Source organism: Erpetoichthys calabaricus, chromosome 8 (genome assembly GCF_900747795.2).
Source record: "Erpetoichthys calabaricus chromosome 8, fErpCal1.3, whole genome shotgun sequence".
Taxonomy (NCBI): Eukaryota; Metazoa; Chordata; class Cladistia; order Polypteriformes; family Polypteridae; genus Erpetoichthys; species Erpetoichthys calabaricus.
Genome location: NC_041401.2, coordinates 97,268,387 through 97,290,684, shown reverse-complemented (window position 1 = coordinate 97,290,684; position 22,298 = coordinate 97,268,387). Strand labels below are relative to the sequence as shown.

Sequence of the window (22,298 nt, the reverse complement as noted above, 5' to 3'; positions counted from 1 at the left end):
TAGGGGCCAGTAGGATGCCTTACACAGAGATGCATACAGTGCTGCCACAGGCATCAAGGCAGGGAAAAGAGAGCAGCAAAATGTATACCTATAATGAGAAGGAAGTGAAGAAGATAGTGGTACACCACTCATCTTAAGAACTGGCCAAATTTGTAAGTAAAAGAAAAAAGATGAAGTGTGGAAATTGTAACTGGGCCTCAGTGTCTAGAAAGTCCAGAGCCCAGGCTTATTATAAATGTCCTTGAGAGTCAGAATATGCAACACATTTAGGGCAGGAAAGAGATGGGGTTCCACCAATACATAAAGCCAAATTGTGGAATTTGGGCATGTGAGAGTGCCAAACTGGACAAGAACCAGAAATTATATGAGCTGAAAGGACCAAGTTTCAGTCCTAATTTTAGGACTGAAGGTTAATGAAAAGAAAAACAAGGTTTTTCTATATTGCACTCAATGGAGAGTCACAGAAGGAAATTAACCAGGGGGTCTAGCCAGATCCAAATTGGACAAGGTGTAAATGTCCAATGATATACAATTGATTCAGAAAGTATTCAGATGCCTTCGATTTCTGCACACTTTATTTGGTTGTGGATTTAGTTGCCATTTTTGCCCATCAATCTACACTCAATAACCCATAACGACGTCACGTTTTTAGAAAGGATTTGCAAAATTAAAAAAAAAAAATGAAAAAACTGCAATATCTCATTCATGTAAGTATTCAGACCCTTAACTTACTACTTTGTAGAAACCCCTTTGGCAGCAATTATAGCTATGACTCTTCTTGGATAAGTCTCTGCAAGGTTTGCACATATGAATTTGGGGAGTTTATTCCATTCTTCCACACAGATCCTCTCAAGCTCCTTTAGATTAGATGGGAAGCATCTATAAACTACCATATTCAGGTCTCTCCACAGATGTTCTATGGGGTTTAAGCCTGGGCTTAGGCTGGACCACTCAACGACAGTCAGAGACTTGTCCCAAAGTCTCTCCAGTATTGTCTTGGCTGTATACTTTGTGTCTATGTCAAGCTGAAAGATGAATTGTTGCCCTAGTCTGACGTTGCTGTTACTCTGGAGTGGGTTTTATTCAAGGGCCTCTCTGTATTTGCCTACTTTCATCAATTCTGACCAGTCCCTCTGTCCCTGCCACTGAGAAACACCCGCATAGCATTATCCTGTGAGCACAATGCTTCACCCTAGGGATGATATTAGGCAGGCAATAAGGTGTACTTTGTCTTTGGCTCAAAACCATAACATTTTTGTTTCATTAGGCCAAAGAATCTTTTCCCTTATGCTCTCAGCATCCTTTAAATACCATTTAACAAACTCCAAGCGAGCTGTCATATGCTTTTGATTCTAGAGGTGGTCATCCTCCCAACAAGTTCCCCATGCTCAGCAGAGGACTTCAGAACTCATTGGGTTCTTGGTCATCTCCCTGACCAAGGCCCTTCTTACTCCATTACTCAGTACGGCCGGATGGACAACTCTTGAAAGAGTCCTGGAATGTTCCAAAATTCTTTAGTTTCAGAATTATTGAGCCTCCTGTGCTTCTGGGAACACACAAAGCTTTAGAAATGGTTTTATACCCTTTCCGTAATCTCTGCTTCACCAAAATTTGATCATAGAGACTTCCTTGGACATAATGTTTTTTTTTTTTACTTGGATATGCAGTGTGGGACATTATATCTACAGGTATGTGTTTTCTATATAATGTTCAATCAATTCGGTTTGCCACAGATGGACTCCAGTCAAGTTTTACACACATTCCAAATATAATTAAAGCAAACAGGAAGCATCTGATCTCAAAATCAACTACCACAACATAAGGTCTGAATACTTTTATAAATTAAAGATTTCAAACCTTTCTGAAAAGATGTTTTCACTTTGTCATTATGGGGTATTCAGTGTAGACTAATGGGCAAAATGGCAAATTTATTCAAGCACAATGACGTGTGCAGAAAGTATAGGGGTCTGAATACTTTCTGAATCCACTGTAATTCAAAATTCGGTAAAGATATTCCACCATCAGACTTGCCTTGAATTAAAAATTATTATTATGGAATAATAAAAGGCCATCTGTTAAATACTCACTGTAATTCCAGCAGACTGGATTTGAGCAAGACATGTATAATGATGAGAGCCAAGGTTGGAGAGAATTATTTGGAGTTGGGCTGATGCAAATCATCCTTTGTTAATTATTAAAACAGATTTTCCTAGGTTTATATGTTAAATTCACACATGTTTATTTACAGATTTTAAAGGGTTACTTTAACACTGGCAATGTGACTATGTAGGTATGTAAAATGAAAGGATTGATGATTATATTTTTTGTTCAGCTCCTGCTGTGTTGAGGTGTGAAATATTAAAAATCCATAATCTGAATTGGTTTTGTGGATAATGAAACTTCAGAATCGGCCATCCATATTGTCAGGTGTCTGTTTTTCTATGTTGTTTAACTTAAGAGTCTGAAGTTTTAATGGAAATGGCTGTATGTAATGAATAGAAGATTGATTTCATCCTGTTGCATGTTTAAACTGATGCCTCTAGCTGCTACAACTTCCCACCCTTGGAAAATGGAGTAAACAGTAGATGTTGAAACTGTGACATTAACTGTGAAATTCGGAAAAAAACCTCATGCATTTGTTACTTGGAGACCACATTTTCAAAATCTGTCACTGTTCCCCTTGTGATGGGGGCTGGAAACGGCATGTGGAGTTCATTCAGGTGAGAATAATTGCCCAGTGAGTAGTTTTAATGGTATGTGAACAAGTCAAAGCACAATGTTATCACCGTGCAGAGTTCTGAGACACTATGTTAAAACACCAGGGTGTAGGTTAACAATGTGATGTGACACAGCACGGCATGACATGAATTTTACAAGTGATTGTTCTCTTGTAAAGATCTGCACATTCACCCTTTTGCCTATTAATAGGAAATAAAGAATAATAATAAAATAACTCTGTGGCCTTATGGCCTGCTACTACACGCGTATTGGCCTAAAGCAAGTAGCTTGTCAGTGATAATCCCCACTAGCATAGAAATTTCAGTGTGGCCATGTGCTTACTTGAGTGTTTTCTAATTTAACTTCGAGCTCACACCTCACTGTCCAAAACCAACTCCCACCTACTCAGCCTTTCATCCCACAGGTCCTGCCTACAGCAGATAAGCCTGAGGCCTAGCACTGCCTTTAGCTACGCCTGATGAATCTCCCCAGGACCCAGTCTTTATCAGCATGTATGTTGTCAGGCTTGACAACAAATGCCTGTTGTTACAAGCTCAGCAGGCTTTCAGGAGCATCAGAAAACATTCTGTCTCATCTGTCTGGTGTATGACAGGTCTAGATAACGGCACCTGGATGGTGCCCTCCCAGTCGATCACGTCCTGGTCACAGTGCTAGGGTGCGGCTCATTTTCAAGCTCTTCTTGGAAGAATTAACTGAAAGATCACGTATGTTCAAACTGCAGTTGCTTTATAAAAAGCATTTTGATTTCATCAACCTTTTATCAAAGACTCCAGTCCATGAAGGGATTCATTTGGTCTCTCCAATATGCAGTCAATATCAGTGTAAAATACGCAAGAGTATACAGGAAAACAACATGTCTGTAGAACTCTTATCCAAAGCCTAAGTAATAATAGAAAGTGAACTGTAAGTCAATGTGCTCATCACCACCAAGCTTAAGTTTAAGTGGGCCTTGAAAAGCTGAAAGTAAGATGCATCGGAAAAAATAAATATCTCCTTGTTTAAGAGATAAAGAAATTGAAATACTGGAAGAATGAATATGTATTAAATTACACAGTGGGGTCCATATTTCTCTCCAGGGCAGGGTTCTGATAGCACAGAATGAAACGCATGTGAGGTAATCAGTACGCAGAGAACTGAACGTGAGAAGAGGGTGCAAGGCATAAAAACATTACAGGCAAAAGGAAAAAAAAATGATGGGGAAATTATAACAAAGCATGGACTGGAAAATTGTGAGGGGTGCGCTCAAAAGTGTAGACTGCTTAAATGTTAGAGAATATTAGGGAAAGGTACCTTAAATTCTGTCAGTAAGTTGTTGTGGCCATATAAAGGCAAGCAGGAGGCGTGGAGAAAGAATGGCATGGCATTGAAGAGAGAGCAACACAGGATGGGAACAGATGATACTTTTTAAATCAAGTTAAATATTTACACCAAAAATGCTTTTTTTAACATGTAAATGGAATAAGAAAATGCTACATTAGTGCTTGAAAATTCAATGACTTATATTTTATTTCACATTATAATGTAATCATTTGAATGTATACTTTGTTACCAGGGCGGCATGGTGGCGCAGTGGTAGCGCAGTGGTTCGCTTCCCGGGTCCGCCTTGCGTGGAGTTTGCATGTTCTCCCCGTGTCGACGTGCGTTTCCTCCGGGTCCTCCAGTTTCCTCCCACAGTCCAAAGACATGCAGGTTAGGTGCATTGGCGATCCTAAATTGTCCTCAGTGTGTGCTTGGTGTGTGTGTGTGGATATAGCGTGTGTTAGGATATAGCAGGTTGGAAAATGACTGACTGACTGACTTTATTACTAACTTGTTTTTTGTATTTTTACTATACTTGTAAGAGCTGCTGCCTGATCAGTGTTGATACAGAATTTAAACCATTCATCCTTCAATTTCTAGTATAACTAACAAGAGCACCTTTCATAAAAAATTTGAGCATGATGACCTAAAAACGTTGCATTGCCCACTACATGACAACACTCAGGTCCCAATTTCAGGTGGCCCGTCCGGATAGACGTGTGGAACGTCTTGTCTCTCCAGTGTTTTTGCTCCTACTCTGTTCAATGCTTGTTTGGACAGGGTGTTGGCCAGGATCGTGGGGTCCAGTGGCTGTGTGTAAAAACACTGAAACTGAAAACAATGGAGCAGGCAAGAGTCAATTCATCAGGCAAACATTATTGTAAGGCAAAACCAGAGATAAAGTTTGAGGAAGTGAAAATGAATTGCAAGAAGATCTCACAAACTTGGGAAATTTTTAAGAATGTTGTAAAATCAATCTTAAGTTCAATTGGGTTACGCCAATGCTCATTGTAAGTAAAGTAGCACATTATTTCCTTCATAATAAACGGGTTTCATGTGCAAAACCATCTCTTGTGTGGAATTTCAACATTCCTACATTCCTACATGTCCTGGGCGTGACGTTAAACTGCATCCAGCCCTGAAAGCGGTCTTCTAACTTGCAGGGAAATCTAGAGGGTTGGTGGCAGGATTGGCACTCCAGCCACCATAAAAAAACTGTAGACCTTTTGCTATGATAGTTGAAATCTGGCTTAGGTGCATCTCGTTCTATTGATCATCAATGCCATAAGTTTGATGGATTTGATTGTAGAACTTAGAGACAGGATTATGTCAAGGCACAGATCTGAGGAAGATAGTATAAAAATCGAGCAGCATTAAAGGTTCCCAACAGCACAGAGGCCTCCATAAGTCTTAAATGAAAGAACTTCCTAGAGCTGACCACACAGCCAAACTGAGCAATAATGGGAGAAGGGAACTAGTAAAAGAGGTGACCAAGAACTCTATGGTCACTCTGGCTAAGCTCCATAGAACCTGTGTGACAATACATAGAACCTGTCTGAGAAACTTCTAGAAGAACTACCATCACTGCAACACTCCTTACTAAAAGACATATGGAAACCTGCTTGGAATTTGCAAAAAAAAAGGCACCTACAGGACTCTCAGACTGTGAGAAAACAAGATTCTATTGAAATGAAACCAACCATCATGTGTGGAAGAAACCATGCACCTCTCATCAACTTTGAAATACCATTCCAATTTTGAAGCATGGCGGTGGCAACATCATGCTGAGGGTTGCTTTTCAGCAGCAGGAACTGGGAGGCTAGACATGGTTGCAGCAGGACAAATACTCTAAACACAATGCAAAGACAATGCAGGAGTGGCTTAGGAACAATTCCCGTGAATGTTCGAAAGTTGCCAAGCCAGGGATCTGAGCCCAAATTAACATCTCTTTAGAGACCTGAAACTAGCTCTATACCAGCACAGTCTCCATCCAACTATATTCTTTACAGCGAGGATCTGGAGAAAAGAATGGCATAAAATCCACAAATCCAGATGTGCAAAGCTTGCAGCATCATGCCCAAGAAGTGGCCAAGCTATAATCTTCTGCCAAAGTACTCGATGGAAAAGGTCTGAATTCTGGTTTCAGTTTATTATTTGCAAAAAATTCTAAAGTCCTGTTTTTCCAGATGTGGGGAAAATATGAATTTAAATGATTTTAACACAAGCAAAATGTGGAAAAAATGTGAAGGGTCTCTAAACACTTTCTGAATCCACTGTATGCTGTACCACAAGACTAGAATTAATTATTACAAAATGAATGGGTTAACCTGCTATTGCTTACAAATCTCTGCTCATCTGGTTTAGTTTATAATGACTGTCTCAACTCAGCCTTAATTGCCCCGGCTCCTCATTATTCAGACTATGCCATCAGATGCTACAGAGGCAGCCTAAAGCCACAGCTGTTTTCAGACCTTTGATCACCACCTTCACTCACATTCTGTTGCTGTTTCAGTGCAAAGTGATCAAAATTTATGATCAACAAAGGGCATGCCTAAAAGTGCCTTTTCCTTGGAGCTACATATTCTCCTCTAAATTGAAAAGGGAACTGTAGTTCCATTTTTTTTTTATTTCTTCTCATTTTTTTTTGTCCAGTGCGTCAACCGCTCAAATGAACTAGTCTGACAAGCTGGGTAACACTTCCAAACTGATAAGAACACATACATACTTGCTATCACAGTGATAGTCCTGCATGTAGCACTCACACATTTTGATTCTCATGTCAGCACACACACATTTACAGCAATAGCTGACCACACACTGACATACACCCACACAAGCCCATCACTAAATCTTTCTTGTAAAAGTAGAAAATCCATTTTCATTAGCTCTGAATGAAAGCAGCCCCAGACTCCATATTCCCCTTGGGATGTTTTTGAAGAGCTGGTGCCTTCCTACATAATTCTGGGAGTTGAATGCGCAGTAAACTGGCAGCTGAGGTACACAATTGTGGAGATACAAAGATTTCTCAGGGGTCTACACTCATTTTTTACATATTCTAAAAGAATAAGACATACTGTATTTTTTTTCACCTGTAGCCTTTAAAGAAGTGACCTGAAATATTAAATCAGCAACACACTTTTCAGTTCGGTTAAGCTTAAATATAAACTTAAACAAGAAATCACTAGTGTTTTAATTACTGCTGCATCTAGAGAACTAATATGACGATTGGAGCAACCAAAACAGCTGCATAGTTACACCCTCTTTATCTATCCCTCCATCCCTTTTCTGGATACTTCTTATTCAGTGCATGGCCATAGAGACCTGCAACATGGACACCAATGGTCACAAGACAATTTTCCACTGCAGGTGTTATGTCTGCTTCTCACATGTTATTCACAGTGGTCAATGTAGAGCAGCGGCCCTCAATCACAGCCCTGGAGCGTCACAGTGGCTGCAGGTTTTTGTTCTAACCTGGATGCTTAATTAGAAAGCAATTCTTGCCAATAATTTAATTTCCTGGCTTGTTAATGCTTTAACTCTGCTATGTCAGGTAATTCTCATATAGATTTTCTTCCCCTTTCTAAGGATATCATCCAAATGATTTGAAGGCTAAAATGGATGAGTAATTCTCAGTCCTTCACTTTTTTCTCTTCACTTTCCTTCCAAGTATTTAATTAAACCCAATAGTGCATGATAAATCCACACAACTGTAAATGGTAACAAGCTAAATGGAGAAATGCTGGTCTCTTTTGTCATTTGCATGTTATTGCTAATTAGAAGCAATTAAAAACTGAGAATACAGCTGTTTAAGACTAAAATAAGCAATAAGGGTTCAAAATCTTAACAAGCGAGACAACTAAAGTGAAGCAGAAGTGTTACTTGAGCAATAAGTGCTTCTTATTAAGCAACTGGGTTGGAGCAAAAACCTGCAGCCACTGCAGCCCTCCAGGACCATGATTGGGGACCCCGATATAGAGTGTTCAAGTAATACTTTCTCTGACATATATCCTCTTTAATAAAATCCCTGTGTGCATCCAGGTGTCCATGTGTGTGTGTCTTCTGGTGAAGTGCGCATGCGCGTGGCACGGTGCGATGCGCGATATTACTGTCAGAGAAAATTACAGGCGTTTTACGGAAATACAAACCAGTATTACTGCGAGAGGAAATTAAAGGTACACAATACAGTGACGCATATTACAGCCACATACAAGCCAGTATTACCGGCAGAGAAAATTAAAGGTATATTACGGACGTACAAGCCAGCGGACGTACAAGACAGTATTACTGTCACAGAAAATTAAAGACACACAATACACGGTGGCAGCCCACGACGAATGGTCAGCTCAGCAAGTAAACATCAACAAAAGAAAGGCTGAAAGAAAGAAAAATACGATCAACAAACAGAATGAGGTCAAGGTCCCTTGCCATTTAATATAGACTGTTCCTGCTAATGTTTATGCACTACTGTTCTAGAGCCCGTTATTGTAACGGGCTTAATGACTAGTATATATATAAAATGCTAAGAGTTGTCTCTCTGTCTCACAAAAACCCACGGACCTCTGGGCCTTGAATTTTGACCTTGGCCTTAATGAAGCACTTGTGACATGATACGAGTAACACGACTCAAGCATTGAAGGAATGGGCTACCTTGGCCATGTGATTGGGGTTCAAGTCCATCTCACAGCCAGCAGTGGTGCTGCCACACATTATGGCTGAGAAGAAAAGAATTGTGGCAACATCCGCTGACAGTGAAGCACACTACACAGCTGATTGATCATCTTCATTGCAAACACAAGTCATACACTCTGAGTAAAAAAGAAAGTGATATACAACCAAAGAATTGGAGGAGCGGGCTACACCGCCACATAATTAGGCTTCAGGTCCTTCTCATGGTAAGTGGTAGTACGGCCACATGATATGACTAAAGGAAAAGATCAGCGACTTGGGCATGCAACGCCTGACAGGAAAAGAACCATGGCAACATCTGCTGACAGTGAAGCACACTGCACAAGCTGATTGATCATCTTCATTGCAAACACAAGTCATACACTCTGAGTAGAAAACAAAGTCATAAACAACCAAAGAATTAGAGGTACGAGTTACACCACCACGTAATTAGGCTTCAGGTCCTTCTCATGGTAAGTGGTAGTGCGGCCATGTGACATGACTAACAGTAAAAGATCAGTGACTTGGGCATACAGCATGCCTGACAGGAAAAGAACCATGGCAACATCCGCTGACCGTGAAGCACATTGTTCAGGCTGACAAAATGTTTCCATCTCAACTGCAAACCATGTGCTATGAGCGAAAAACACAGAACACAGCCATATAAACCATGAGGGCATGAAAGAGGCGGCAGCACCCTTGAAAGAGTGACCTGGAGTACTGAGTTTTGTAAGACGTGAGATGAACCCCCTTTCTTTGAGTTCCTAGAGATCCTAGTGTTTCCTAGTATTGAAGAAACTTGATGAACCCAGGATAAACATGCTTATTCACAATATGCAAACTAAACTGGCTCTGTCAGAAACTAAACTCGGGTCACAGGCTTCCCTCCATTTATAAGATTTATTTATCAATTACAATTTTTAACTTTTTTATTCCTGGAAAGCCAAGCAGGGCAATCTCATGGCCACATTATGCAAAAGACGGGAAAACATTTTTAAACAAGGTGCAAGTTTATCGCAGGACACCCACATCAGGCCTACTGTATATTGAGTAAACGAATTCCACATGGATGAAGTTAAAACATGTATGCAAACATTACACATACAGTGGCTGAGCCAAGAATCAAACTAGGGTTCCCAGAGCTTTAAAACAACATGTGTAACTGTGTCAGTGTTTTGTCTTAATAGAGTGATAAATTACTCTGCTTTCCACTTTTGTATTATTAATATGTAGCCTTTGTCAGAATGCCTCAGATCTCACAGACTTACCACTGTTTATAAGGTATTGCACCATATAACCTCTCCCCACTTTCTCTTCTACATTTATAACCTCAGGCAATTAGATTGAGTGAAAAGACAAGCAGGAGTTAAGTTACAATTGAATTAATGTATTATTGATAATATACATAAATAATAACAATAAGCAAAGTACAAGTGAATATTGGCAACCATACAACCTGATAAATGCTGATGTGTAGTTTCAGGCAGCACACAGAGTTGTTAGTTACTTAAAATGTCTCTAGTTAAGGCATACTTTTGTGGTCAGCTTTCTTCAGAACAGGCCGCATGCCTGTCTCAATATGACTTCTGAGCTGTACTTCTCATGGCAGTGATGTGACAGAGAGATGCTTCTTCATTGTGATGTTTGTAATAGAGAAAGGGAGGGGTAAAGCAAGCACATTTATAGACTCTCTGTCCAAACCCTACAGCCAGTAGGAACTCGTGGTATTTAATGGCTTCATGCAACTTTAGACTTTGTGGGGCACACAATAACTTTCACACCTGCCCCCAAAACCATTTGTTGAGCTGATGTTTGCCAGCTAGGCAGTCTGGCTTTCCTATGGGGGTTGAGAAAGTCCTGAAGAGAATCACTTTACAAACTTGATTCAGGCACTTAACCATCAAACCATTGCTGTTCTTATCAATGATAGACATTAGTGGTATAAGTTACAAATAAAGACATACAAAATATTTATTTGCAAAATTTCACACCACAACAGTCAGCCACTCTTAACGTTCACTCATTTTCAAAGTCATCTTATTTCAATACAGTTCTATGGACAGGGAGATCGTACTCTGCCAATATCTGGAGCCAGGTAGGTACTAACCTGAGGGGAGATATCAGAGAATCTAATGACATGCTAAAACTACACCAGATCTATGCACAGAGCCCATTACCATAGACTACATGTCTCTGTGATGCGAGAGTAAGCTTAAGTACCTGGGGAAAATCTGGGTGGACAAGAAAAGACACAGGCAATTTGCAGGTCAAGATTTAAATCCAGGAATTCCAGACTTTGTCAACATGCATCCATTTCAGCCATTCTTTACATTAAAGAAACTTGACTGCCTGTTATAAATTGTCCAGCTGCCAGCTTAGATAGTACAGAAGCAGACACTGTGATACTTTAACAAGACCTGTCCGTCTATTCTGGAGAGGAACAGAAGAAAAGCACAGCACATAACAACTTAATTAATCATCTTGGCTAGAGTGAAAACTACAAGAGGACTAAACGAGCCAGGTCAATGTCAGTGGAAATCAGGCGAGTGAAATGAGATCAAACAACTCAGCTTTAGGAAAGGCAATATCTCCCAGCTACAGATCAGTGGCAGCACACCAATACATTTAAACAGATTTGAAACTCTATGTGGTGACCACTCAGTGATCCAGCATGGAATAAAGACATGGGTCTCCCAATTACACTTTGAGCATATTAGCCAGTACTAGCAGGATATGAAGCAAAAGAGATAGCTATAAGAGTCAAGGGTTCACCATCAGGGCTAGATTTAAGCATAAGCAAATGACTTTGAGCCTCACAGTGTGGGTTTTTCAGAATTACAGATTTTTTTTTTTCATTTGTTTTACTTGCATATTTTTAATATTCTAATGGAGTGATCCTTCCCACATACAGGCACAAATTTGTTATGAATCTTAATGCCATTCCTGCCAAGTTAATTCGTTATACAGGCTTTTTATCTGTTAGCACAAACAAGGCCTCTATAGTGTCCCATAGCTCAGGGCCACACCATGTCTAAATCTAGCTTAGCCTTCAATGGCAATTGACTCAAAGTAGCATAAGGGGAGAAAGGTCAGAAAATTCCTCAACTTTCCACAAAAAAAACTATCTGGAGGCTCTCTGGTAGGTAATTTTATTGGGTATTGATGAAGCAAGAGTAAAGTGGTCAACATTCATTTAGACGGTGTAAAGATCCCTGGGACTTACCTCTCGTTGTTCACTGCAGATCTTGCACAACCACTGTTGCCTTTTCTGACTGTTCAGAGTTTCGATTCCACATTTTGTACACACTTTCTAAAGAGGGGAGACAGTAAAAAAAAAAGCATTAAAATGAACAGAACAGTGTTAAACAAAAGCTCTGCTTGAGTTCATCCTTTGAGGCACCATTAGGCGTCCATCAAAGTCAGTTTTAGCACCTGCCAGCTATGTGTGCTTGGCACTACATGAAGTGCTAAAGAATTCAGGAGTAAATGGTAATGCCGACAGAGACACTTTGACAGCTCTGGTTTTTCTTCTAAATTGTTTTTATACTGAATTAATGAATGGATGCCCTGCTTCCTTTTTCAGGGATTTTTTATGTTCTTTTTTACCTTGGAAACTATAATTTATAAAAAAAATAGGAAAAGATGTCAAGTCTAATTGTTCAGGCTATGTTCAAGGAAGTCATACATAAGCAATGTGTGAGATATCTCATGGTCCATCTACTGTATTTTGAGGTACAAACTTTTCCATTATGGAGATCTGAAGTCTGTTCTTCAAAAAATGGGTGCAAGGCAGGATGCCAGTCCACTGCCAGCCATCAACCCACTCTACTATCCACATCAGGCCAACTTAGATGTTCAATGTAAATAGATGCATTTTCAGGTGACAGCTAAGAATAAAAATGGTGTAAGATTGTAGTGTAAGCCAACTCACCAATATGCATTTTATACCACTGATATCTGCTCTTGAATTGGTTAGCAGCACAGAATACTGCCACTTCATTTCTTTATAATCCAGGCCTCAAAACTGGGCCCCGGCACTTTGTAAATTTTGCATATTCTCTCTATGTCTAAATGGCATTATTATTAAATGGCTTTCTTTGGAGGAAGTTGCATGGAGGGCATTCAAGGATGGTGTCAAGAATTTTCTTATCAGCACCAGAGCACATCTCTCACATGTCCGAAATGTGCACTTTAGGTTAAATGGTTACTCTTCATTTACCTACCGGGTAAATGTGCTCTGTGATGGATTGAAAACATTTTGTGAAACTGATGAACAAGAAAGGTGAAGGATTTGAGACAGATGAATTCATAATTAACTGTTGCCATGATAAGTGATCAGAGATAAGAATTCTGAAGATCTGCTAGTGGACTTCGAGGAAGTCGCATGGAGGGTATTCAGGGATGTTGTCGAGAATTGTCTCGGCAATACCAGAGCATCAAACTACATCCAGCTGCTTGACAACATCCTTCAAGCATATAAAACCATTAAGTGTAGCATGTTAATAAAGAGTAATTTTCTGCATTCACAGTTGGACTTCTTCACTGCTAATCTTGGTGCAGTCAGTGATGAACATGATAACTTGGTGAAAAGTTTTACCAGGACATTGCAGTGATGGGAAAGCATTATCAAAGCAAGTAGAATCCAACAGTGCTGGCAGACTAATGTTAAACACTGATACAAGAAGCATGAGATGCTGGGTACAACTGGATCAAAAAAAAATCAGGAGCAAAACATTTTTACCTTTATTGAAATTAGCATCATTAAGTGATTCAGTAAAAGAAGCAGAAATGATAGAAAATTGTATTCTTCCTCTTCTTCTTCTTCTTTTTTCAGCTGCTCCCGTTAGGGGTTGCCACAGCGGATCATCTCCTTCCATATCTTTCTGTCCTCTGCATCTTGTTCTGCTACACCCATCACCTGCATGTCCTCTCTCACCACATCCATAAACCTTCTCTTAGGCCTTCCTCTTTTTCTCTTGCCTGGCAGCTCTATCCTTAGCATCCTTCTCCTAATATACCCAGCATCTCTCCTCTGCACATGTCCAAACCAACGCAATGTCACCTCTCTGACTTTGTCTCCCAACCGTCCAACTTGAGCTGACCCTCTAATGCACTCATTTCTAATCCTGTCCATCCTCGTCACACCCAGTGCAAATCTTAGCATCTTTAACTCTTCTACCTCCAGCTGTGTCTTCTGCTTTCTGGTCAGAAAATTGTATTCTTAAAATTGGTAATCTCTATGTATTAAAAAAGTGTTATAAGCACATGAGAAAAGTAGACAGTATATTTTACTAACTCTTTCAGTGCGGGTGTCCTGAAAAGACAGGGTTTGATGGTGGTAATCAGCTGTAAACGGTGACAAAACCTGACGTTATGTTTTAGGTGGACTATCTTTGCTAGAAGGAAAGTTAGCTTCATTGATTTGACCAACATTTCCTGAGCTCAAGTGAGCAGCGAGGAGTAAACAATGGCAGAAATGGCATTGACATCTGGCAAGAGATTGAAGCGAATGCATAAATTAAAAATATGCTGTGGACGACATTTGCATATTATTACTGAATTGGACTCTGATTTCTCAGACTCTGATTTTGATACAAGTGATCGAAAAAAAATGTGATGTACCAGCATCAGCTGATCAGTCCCCAGCTGATCATAGTCCTGAACAGGTTTGTGCAGCTGATGCACCTGTGGCAGTGTTCGCCTGGGAGGACCGCTACTTGACAAGAAGTACAAACCATATTGTGATAAACTGCGCCTGCTGCTGCTGCCCCTGCCACGCTAAGACAGCCTGGCAGTCAGCATGCCGCGCATTTCTGGCAAACTTGTAGCCACAGCATGCAGCAACAGAAATTTTATGTTGATTTCTGTGTGAAACCATTGCTTTGTGTGCTTTCAGAAAACTGTGTTTTTTGGAAAAAAATATTTAGCCCTCAAAGAGCTAAGCATTAAGATGTAAGAGTTAGGATTAAAAAGCCTTATGCCTACATATTTGTATTATTCTGTATAAGCTAGTAGTACTAGGGTGTTGTACCGTGTTAGCCATTATGAATGTAGAGAAAAGCCAAGCAAAATGATACCTTTTATTGGCTAACTAAAAAGATTACAATTTGCAAGCTTTCGAGGCAACTCAGGCCCCTTCTTCTGTATGAGCTAGAAACTACAAATAGTTCATTAAGCCAAAGGTTAGATGTGCAGGAGGGCTTAAGAAAGATGGGCCCCTAGCTTAGAGATAGAATGTAAACTCTTTGGCTGTAAATTATAGTAGCGAGCAAGAATAGTCCTTATCAAACAGTTAAGACAGACAGAGTGGGGTTTAACACCCCCTAACTAACAATTATTGGTGGAATCAATTAGAGGTAGGACTAGAGTAATGGTATATTAGGAGTTAGATGAGGAAGAATAGTGGCTTAATGATAAGAATTGTAATAAAAGAAAAAGGTGCCTATTGCTGGACGCTCATTGTTCCATCTTAAATGAGTCTGTATGTGTGCCATACAATAAAGCTTAATTCTGCTGTCTGTTCTGAAGTCTCTGCGTGCCTCCTTGGGGGCTAACGGGCACCCCTACCGTGTCAGCCTGCTTCAACAAAATCTAAATGGACAGGTCGACAGACTCAAACTCTTAAAACACCTGCAGCCGGTCAAAATTCCATTCAGTGCAGCACGTGTCGGGGTTGCATCATATTCTCTTGTGACAGAAAGAAATACGTCACTCTTTACTTACGTGAGATTTGTCAAGGATGTATGTTAGGGGAGATCTGTCTGCCAAGCATACAGTAGATGAAATCTAATTAATCTGGTCTCGGTAGTTCAAGCCACACCAGTCCACAAGAAGTTCCTCCACATACTTCCTTCAGGCGAAACAGCAGTATTACACTTTGATGTCTTTTATTACAAAATATGTCCCAGATCTGTAAAAGGTGAGTTTGTCTGCAAGTCTACAGGGTGTGCCTTGAGAATAACAGTAAACAACATAAAAATTTAAATAAAAACTGCTAATATTTTGGCTTCCTCCAGCAAGATAAGTAAAAATACAAAGAATGTGTCCAATCTTGCCTGACAAAGATTTACACTGTGCACAGAATGTTTGCCTATAGTTTTATAAAGTTTTTTCACATTCATAGTTGAAAAAACACCAGGTCTGTTAGGATTTCCCAGGAGGCTCTTTTTATCAGGAGGATGAATCAAAAAGTCTTAACAAAATATAAGTTTTATAAGATAACAAAATACAAACAAGTTTTTCACTATAGTATCAATAGGCTTTCAGGAGATAACATGGGGGGGGGGGGGGGAGGGTTTGGGAAATGTGACTTTCTCATAGAGGTGGTCATTTTTCACTCTCCTGAGGTCTTCACAATCACAGTCATGACGGGCACTAATGGGGTTAGTCAGACAACAGAATATTTTATATCGCAGCATTGAAGACTCTGTATTGATGCAAACTGACTTACTGACTCTGGATCTTCTCACAAATCCAGGTTTGTGCTGACATGGCTGTCTTGTTCCTAATTTCATTTAGCGTGCAGACAAATATTTATTGAAGACACAGACTGTTCAAGGATGGGCTCTAAGTCAAAGTTATCAAAGTTTAATAATGTCTTGCCGAGCAATTTTAGAGTCTTCTTAAAATACTGTTCAGCAGTTCTACAAATTGGAATGGAAATGGTTCAGCAAAGGTGAGTCGAAAGAAGGATGGTGCATGCAGATGGACCAGGGATTTTCAGAATAAATTTAATGCAACTACTAACTATCCTGACCTATTAATCTGACTGGAGTAATATCATCTGGGTGACTGTGAGTTAAAATATGAATGCATTTATGAAAAAAGAGATTTTTTTGGCTTTTGTATTTACTAGCACAGTGAAATAGCCATTTACTAAAGTGGGCATAATGGTAAGTTCATCTGTTTTGATCACGGCATGCACTTAGGAACCTCTGTTCCTCAGATATGCTAGCCCTGGAGTCTCTTTTTTTTGTGTGTCTTATTGTCTTTGTTCATTAGACATTCTAACCCTTACTTCTGTCTTTCTTTTTGTTTTTTGTTGCCTGTATCCATTAGGCATTGCAGACCTCTTGTGGAGGATGGATGACATACACTGGACATCTTGTTTTTTTAAATTTAGATTTTTTTTTTTCTGTTCTGGGTTTTTGCTCTTTGAATTGTGTATTAGCATTTGTTTGCCTTGGATCGCCTTTTTAGGGAGTTCCTTTTTTGTCATTTTTTTTCTTTCTTGTTATATCCAAATAATTCATTGCATTTATAAAGATTTCTTTGTTGGGCTTGTCCCTCCGAGCCAAGAGTTTTGATGGTTCCTTTCCTTAAAATGGGAATTTTGTGCATTTTGTAGTTTTTGGGAAATTAGAAAGATTGTATGGGTGTTTCAAAGTTAGTTCCTCAACCCTGGGGAGTTGGAAAGTTTGACAGCATGGGGTGATGCCAAATCTAGGCAGACTAGGAAGTCCTGGCTTGGTTTGTGGAGCCTTTAGGAGGCTGCACACCTTCATCTATATCATCTATATGCTACATCGATCCCTCTCCCACTTGGACAGAGACAGTGGTGCTGTAAGAATTATGTTTCTGGACTTCTCTAGCGCCTTCAACACCATCCAACCTCTGCTCCTTAGGGACAAGCTGACAGAGATGGGAGTAGATTCATACGTAGTGGCATGGATCGTGGACTATCTTACAAACAGACCTCAGTATGTGCGTCTCGGGAACTGCAGGTCTGACATTGTGGTCAGCAACACAGGAGCACCGCAGGGGACTGTACTTTCTCCGGTCCTGTTCAGCCTATATACATCGGACTTCCAATACAACTCAGAGTCCTGCCACGTGCAAAAGTTTGCTGACGACACTGCTATTGTGGGCTGCATCAGGAGTGGGCAGGAGGAGGAGTATAGGAACCTCATCAAGGACTTTGTTAAATGGTGTGACTCAAACCACCTACACCTGAACACCAGCAAAACCAAGGAGCTGGTGGTGGATTTTAGGAGGCCCAGACCCCTCATGGACCCCGTGATTATCAGAGGTGACTGTGTAAGAGGGTACAGACCTATAAATACCTGGGAGTGCAGCTGGATGATAAATTGGACTGGACTGCCAATACTGATTCTCTGTGCAAGAGAGGACAGAGCCGACTATACTTCCTTAGAAGACTGGCATTCTTCAACATCTGCAATAAGATGCTGCAGATGTTCTATCAGATGGTTGTGGCGAGCGCCCTCTTCTACGCGGTGGTGTGCTGGGGAGGCAGCATTAAGAAGAAGGACGCCTCATGCCTGGACAAACTGGTGAGGAAAGCAGGCTCTATTGTAGGCATGGAGCAGGACAGTTTGACATCCGTGGCAGAGCAATGGGCGCTCAGCAGGCTACAATCAATTATGGAGAATCCACTGCATCCACTAAACAGTGTCATCTCCAGACAGAGGAGCAGCTTCAGTGACAGACTGCTGTCACTGTCCTGCTCCACTGACAGACTGAGGAGATCGTTCCTCCCCCAAACTATGCGACTCTTCAATTCCACCCTGGGGGGTAAACGTTAACATTATTCAAAGTTATTGTCTGTTTTTACCTGCATTTTTATTACTCTTTAATTTAATATTGTTTTTTGTATCAGTATGCTGCTGCTGGAGTATGTGAATTTCCCCTTGGGATTAATAAAGTATCTATCTATCTATCTATCTATCTATCTATCTATCTATCTATCTATCTATCTATCTATCTATCTATCTATCTATCTATCTATCTATCTATCTATCTATCTATCTATCTTCCCTATTGTAGTGCACTCGAATCATAGCACTGGTAGCTAAGGGCGTAGACAGAAATTATTTTTGGAGGGGGGTGAGAAAGGACATGAATCATAATTAATATGATTAATGAACAGTCATAAAATTTATTTTGAGGGTTTAAACCCAAAATATCTTGCCACTACCAGCGTTATCCATTTCTCAAGTACAATTCATTTTACAGCAATAAGTTTCAGTTCACAGACTGGCCTAACAGTCAAGTGATTAGCTTTATAATTAGAAGAATGCTACATAAATGCCCCACTGTGCAAGTTGCTTTACTCCAAAAGTAAAAAAAAAAACATTCACAACTGTACTGTAGAGCAGTATTTGTAAAGAACCATGGGATGGTGTTTACTATAAAAAGTTGTTTTAATAAAGTTTAAGATTGTTTGAAAAGGCTTATTACTGTTTAATTGTCACACTGTAGCTTTAGCTTGCAGTACAGTGTTTCAAATCACAAACTTGTAGTATTCTTTTCTCACTCAAATGAAGTATTTGTCAGACTTGGCCTGTCATGCTTAATCTCATGTTGCCACCGTCAAGGCTGATTTTATAAAGTAGCACCCCTTAAGCACTAAAGAATCTAATTTAGACCTTTTTAGCTGCATTTACTCCGGCAGACCTCCCTTTTTTTGCATAATTGGAGTTATGAGAGTGATGTACTGCTCAAGTGATTTTTTAAAAGCCTGATGGGTTGGACAACCAGTCAAAGAGAGCACCCAAGAAGTAAATAGATCATAGGATTTTAGAAAACTTAGTAGGTGGTGGCAGTTTAAAATTGCAACTTTAACACACATTGTTTCTTGTTTAATTTTCTTCATTTTTATTTTTATGTTTACTATTTAGGACAAAATTGTATGTGCTGTTCAGCAGTGTCTATGACTATGATCAAATAGCTTGATGGAAAAAGTTAGGTCCTATAAGGACCATTGGATCTCCACCCAATCTGGCCAAGAAACTTGTCAAATAAACAGCTCATTGTAGATATCAGGAAGCAAAATGAGACAAAGAAAGAGGTTTAAAAGTTAAGAGTTTGCCTTCAGCTGCTACATTAAGTAACATTTACTCAGAGAGCTCATACGCTGTCATTTTCTCCCTTTTTTGTGATGGAAGTTTGCTTGAATATAGTATTGTGACTCCTAAAATCCTAGTTATGTAACCTTCGTGGCTGGAAGAAAACTAGTATGTAGTTTTTCCTCAGATCTTCACCAGTCACCCAGTATTGTGTGCTGCCAGGCAAATACGGATGTTTAAAATTCCTTGGTTACACCATCTTCAATAACTTGAGCTTACTGTTGAGCCCTTGCTGAAAATAACATCCAAGGTAATACTAAAGGACTGCCATTTACTATAACTTTTAATCACTGTCATATGTAGTTGTTCATGTTGTTTATTTGTTCCCTACTGTATTTTGAAATGTATAGTGAATATGGATTGCCATCTTAACTGGGCTTGTTCTCATAAGACACAGAGAACCATGTAGATTTCATACTAGCACTGTCCACAATGGGAATTGAATCCAGGACTCTGGAATGTTGAGTAGTCAGTGCTAACATCTGCAATCACATGCCACCCTGAAATTCAATATCACAACTGGGAGTTTTCTTTAATATTAACAGTTGCTTGATTACACAGAAAGTCAGCCAATGCACTTGACTTTATCAGCCATACACTCAGGTCAGGCCAGTTTGGGGAGCATAAACTGGTACAGCACATTGCCACACCCACCACATAATGAAACTCCTCGGGATCCTGGTTGTCAACCCCCCAGGGCAGACATGTGGTCCAGTTCCAGCCCCTGGAAAATGAAGATCTACCTGCCACAGCCAGGTCTTACATGGCGTCCTCTTGGATTGGTCCATCCTCTTGGGTCCTCAACAGTGTGGATCCTGCGAGCCGGATCACCCTTGGGGAATCATGCCAAATGGTTGTAGTGCTGCAACTAACGCTCCCTCCCAATATAGGTAATGTGCCTAATTTGGGACTGCATGAGCAACTGCAAACCAGAGGTACCCAAGGATTCTCCAAAGAGAAAAAGTACCAAAGGAGTCCAGTCTTCGCCTTAGATTACTAGATAGCATCCATGTCTTGCAACCATATACCAACACAGGGAGCACCAGGACTCTATAGGCGTGGACCTTTGCCCTTTTGCAGAGATATCGAGAGTGCCACAAACCCCTTTCCAGCGACCTCATGAACCCCCATGCTCTCCTAATCTATCTACTGACTTCATAGGAAGAGTCACCAGAAGCATGAATGTCACTGCCAAGGTAACTAAACCTCTTGACAGGGTCGACACTTTCTCCACAGACAGACACACTGCTGATGGCTCTTGCACAAGAGGTCATTAAAAGCCTGGATCTTGCTTTTTATCCAGGATACTCAGACACCTCCCTCAGTCTCTCAAGAGCCCTGATCAGAGCCTCCATTGACTCCGCGGAGATCACAGCATCTTTGGTAAAGTCAAGATCTGTGAATCTCTCTTCAAAAACAGATGCCTCGTAGCCACTGGACACCAAGACCCTGCCTAACACCCAGTCCATGCAAGCACTGCACAGAGTAGGTGCAAGAAAACACCCCTGATGAACCCCAGAATCAACTGGGAAAAATGCAGAGGTTCTGCCTCCACTCTACACAGCACTCACAGTACCAGATGTACAGGCCAGCCATGATACCCAAGCAACTTTGGGGGGATCCCGCAAAGTCTCAGGATGTTGCACAGGGCAGCTTAATCAACTGAGATGAAAGCTTTATGAAAGAAAATCGACAAAGGCTGCAAATGAGTGCCAGGATTCGGTCAATGGTAGACTTCTTAGGTATATAACCAGACTGCTCAGGTCACTAGTAGGTGAGCAAGTGATCATGGATCCTATTGAGGGTGACCATAACAAGGACCTTACCAGACACCAAGAGCTGTGTTATCCCCCTGTAGCTGCTGCAATCTAGGCAATCACCCTTCCCTTTCCAGATAGGGACGAGAAGTCACGTTTTCCAGTCAGTTGGGATGACGCCCATCTCCCAAATGGAAGCAAAGATTGCTTAGGAAAATTAATGAAAAAGAGACAGAGACTCCAAAAAGTAATATGATAGTATAAAACATATCCTCACCAGTAACATATTTTTCTTGGTAGTGTAAAAGGTCAGTTTTCTAATAATTGTAAAATTAATAACCCAATTGAAATAAGCAGATACATACTGCAGAGCAAAACAGATGGGGTTTTCAAACAGGGATTTCCCATGCACCAACTTAGCAACTTAGTCTTAACATCATTCTTTTGTAATTTGGAAAATGGGTTTTTGACCTGTAGTAAGTGTGTTTCTAACAACAAGTACTTTAGATCTCATGCTTTTAGGACGTAGGCTAGCTGATTTCTGCCATTCAAGGAGGAATAAAATAAGAAATTCAGGAACCCAAACAGTCAGTCAGTCATTTTCTAACCCACTTATTCCTGAAAAGGGTCACGGGGAGAATGTTGAAAACTATACCATGGAATCATAGGACGCAAGGCAGGAACCATCCCATGGAGAGAGCGCCAGTCCATTGCAGGGCAGACACACACACACACCAACCATGTACCAGGGCCAGTTTAGCATCATCAATTCACCTAACCTGGATGTTTTTGGATTGTGGAAGGAAAATGGAGCACCCAAAGGAAACCCTAGTAATGCATATTGTAAATAGTAGCTTAATTATTAATACAAATGAGAAAGGATTTCATTTTACTACTAATGCTATTAATATAACATTTTTATTTTAATATGACAATATAAATGTCTATAAAAAGTATTCACCACTTAGAAATT

At 40.3% G+C, this 22,298-nt stretch overlaps 1 protein-coding gene across 1 annotated transcript in view; it reads right to left on the bottom strand.

Annotated features, from left to right (window-relative positions):
- The window catches only part of LOC114655850 (rab effector Noc2-like), a 175,021-nt gene that overhangs the window by 67,659 nt on the left and 85,064 nt on the right, over window positions 1–22,298 (bottom strand). Inside the window, exon 5 of the mRNA XM_051931247.1 lies at window positions 11,927–12,013. Coding sequence (XP_051787207.1) covers window positions 11,927–12,013 — 87 coding nt within the window. The remainder of the gene's footprint in view (window positions 1–11,926; window positions 12,014–22,298) is intronic.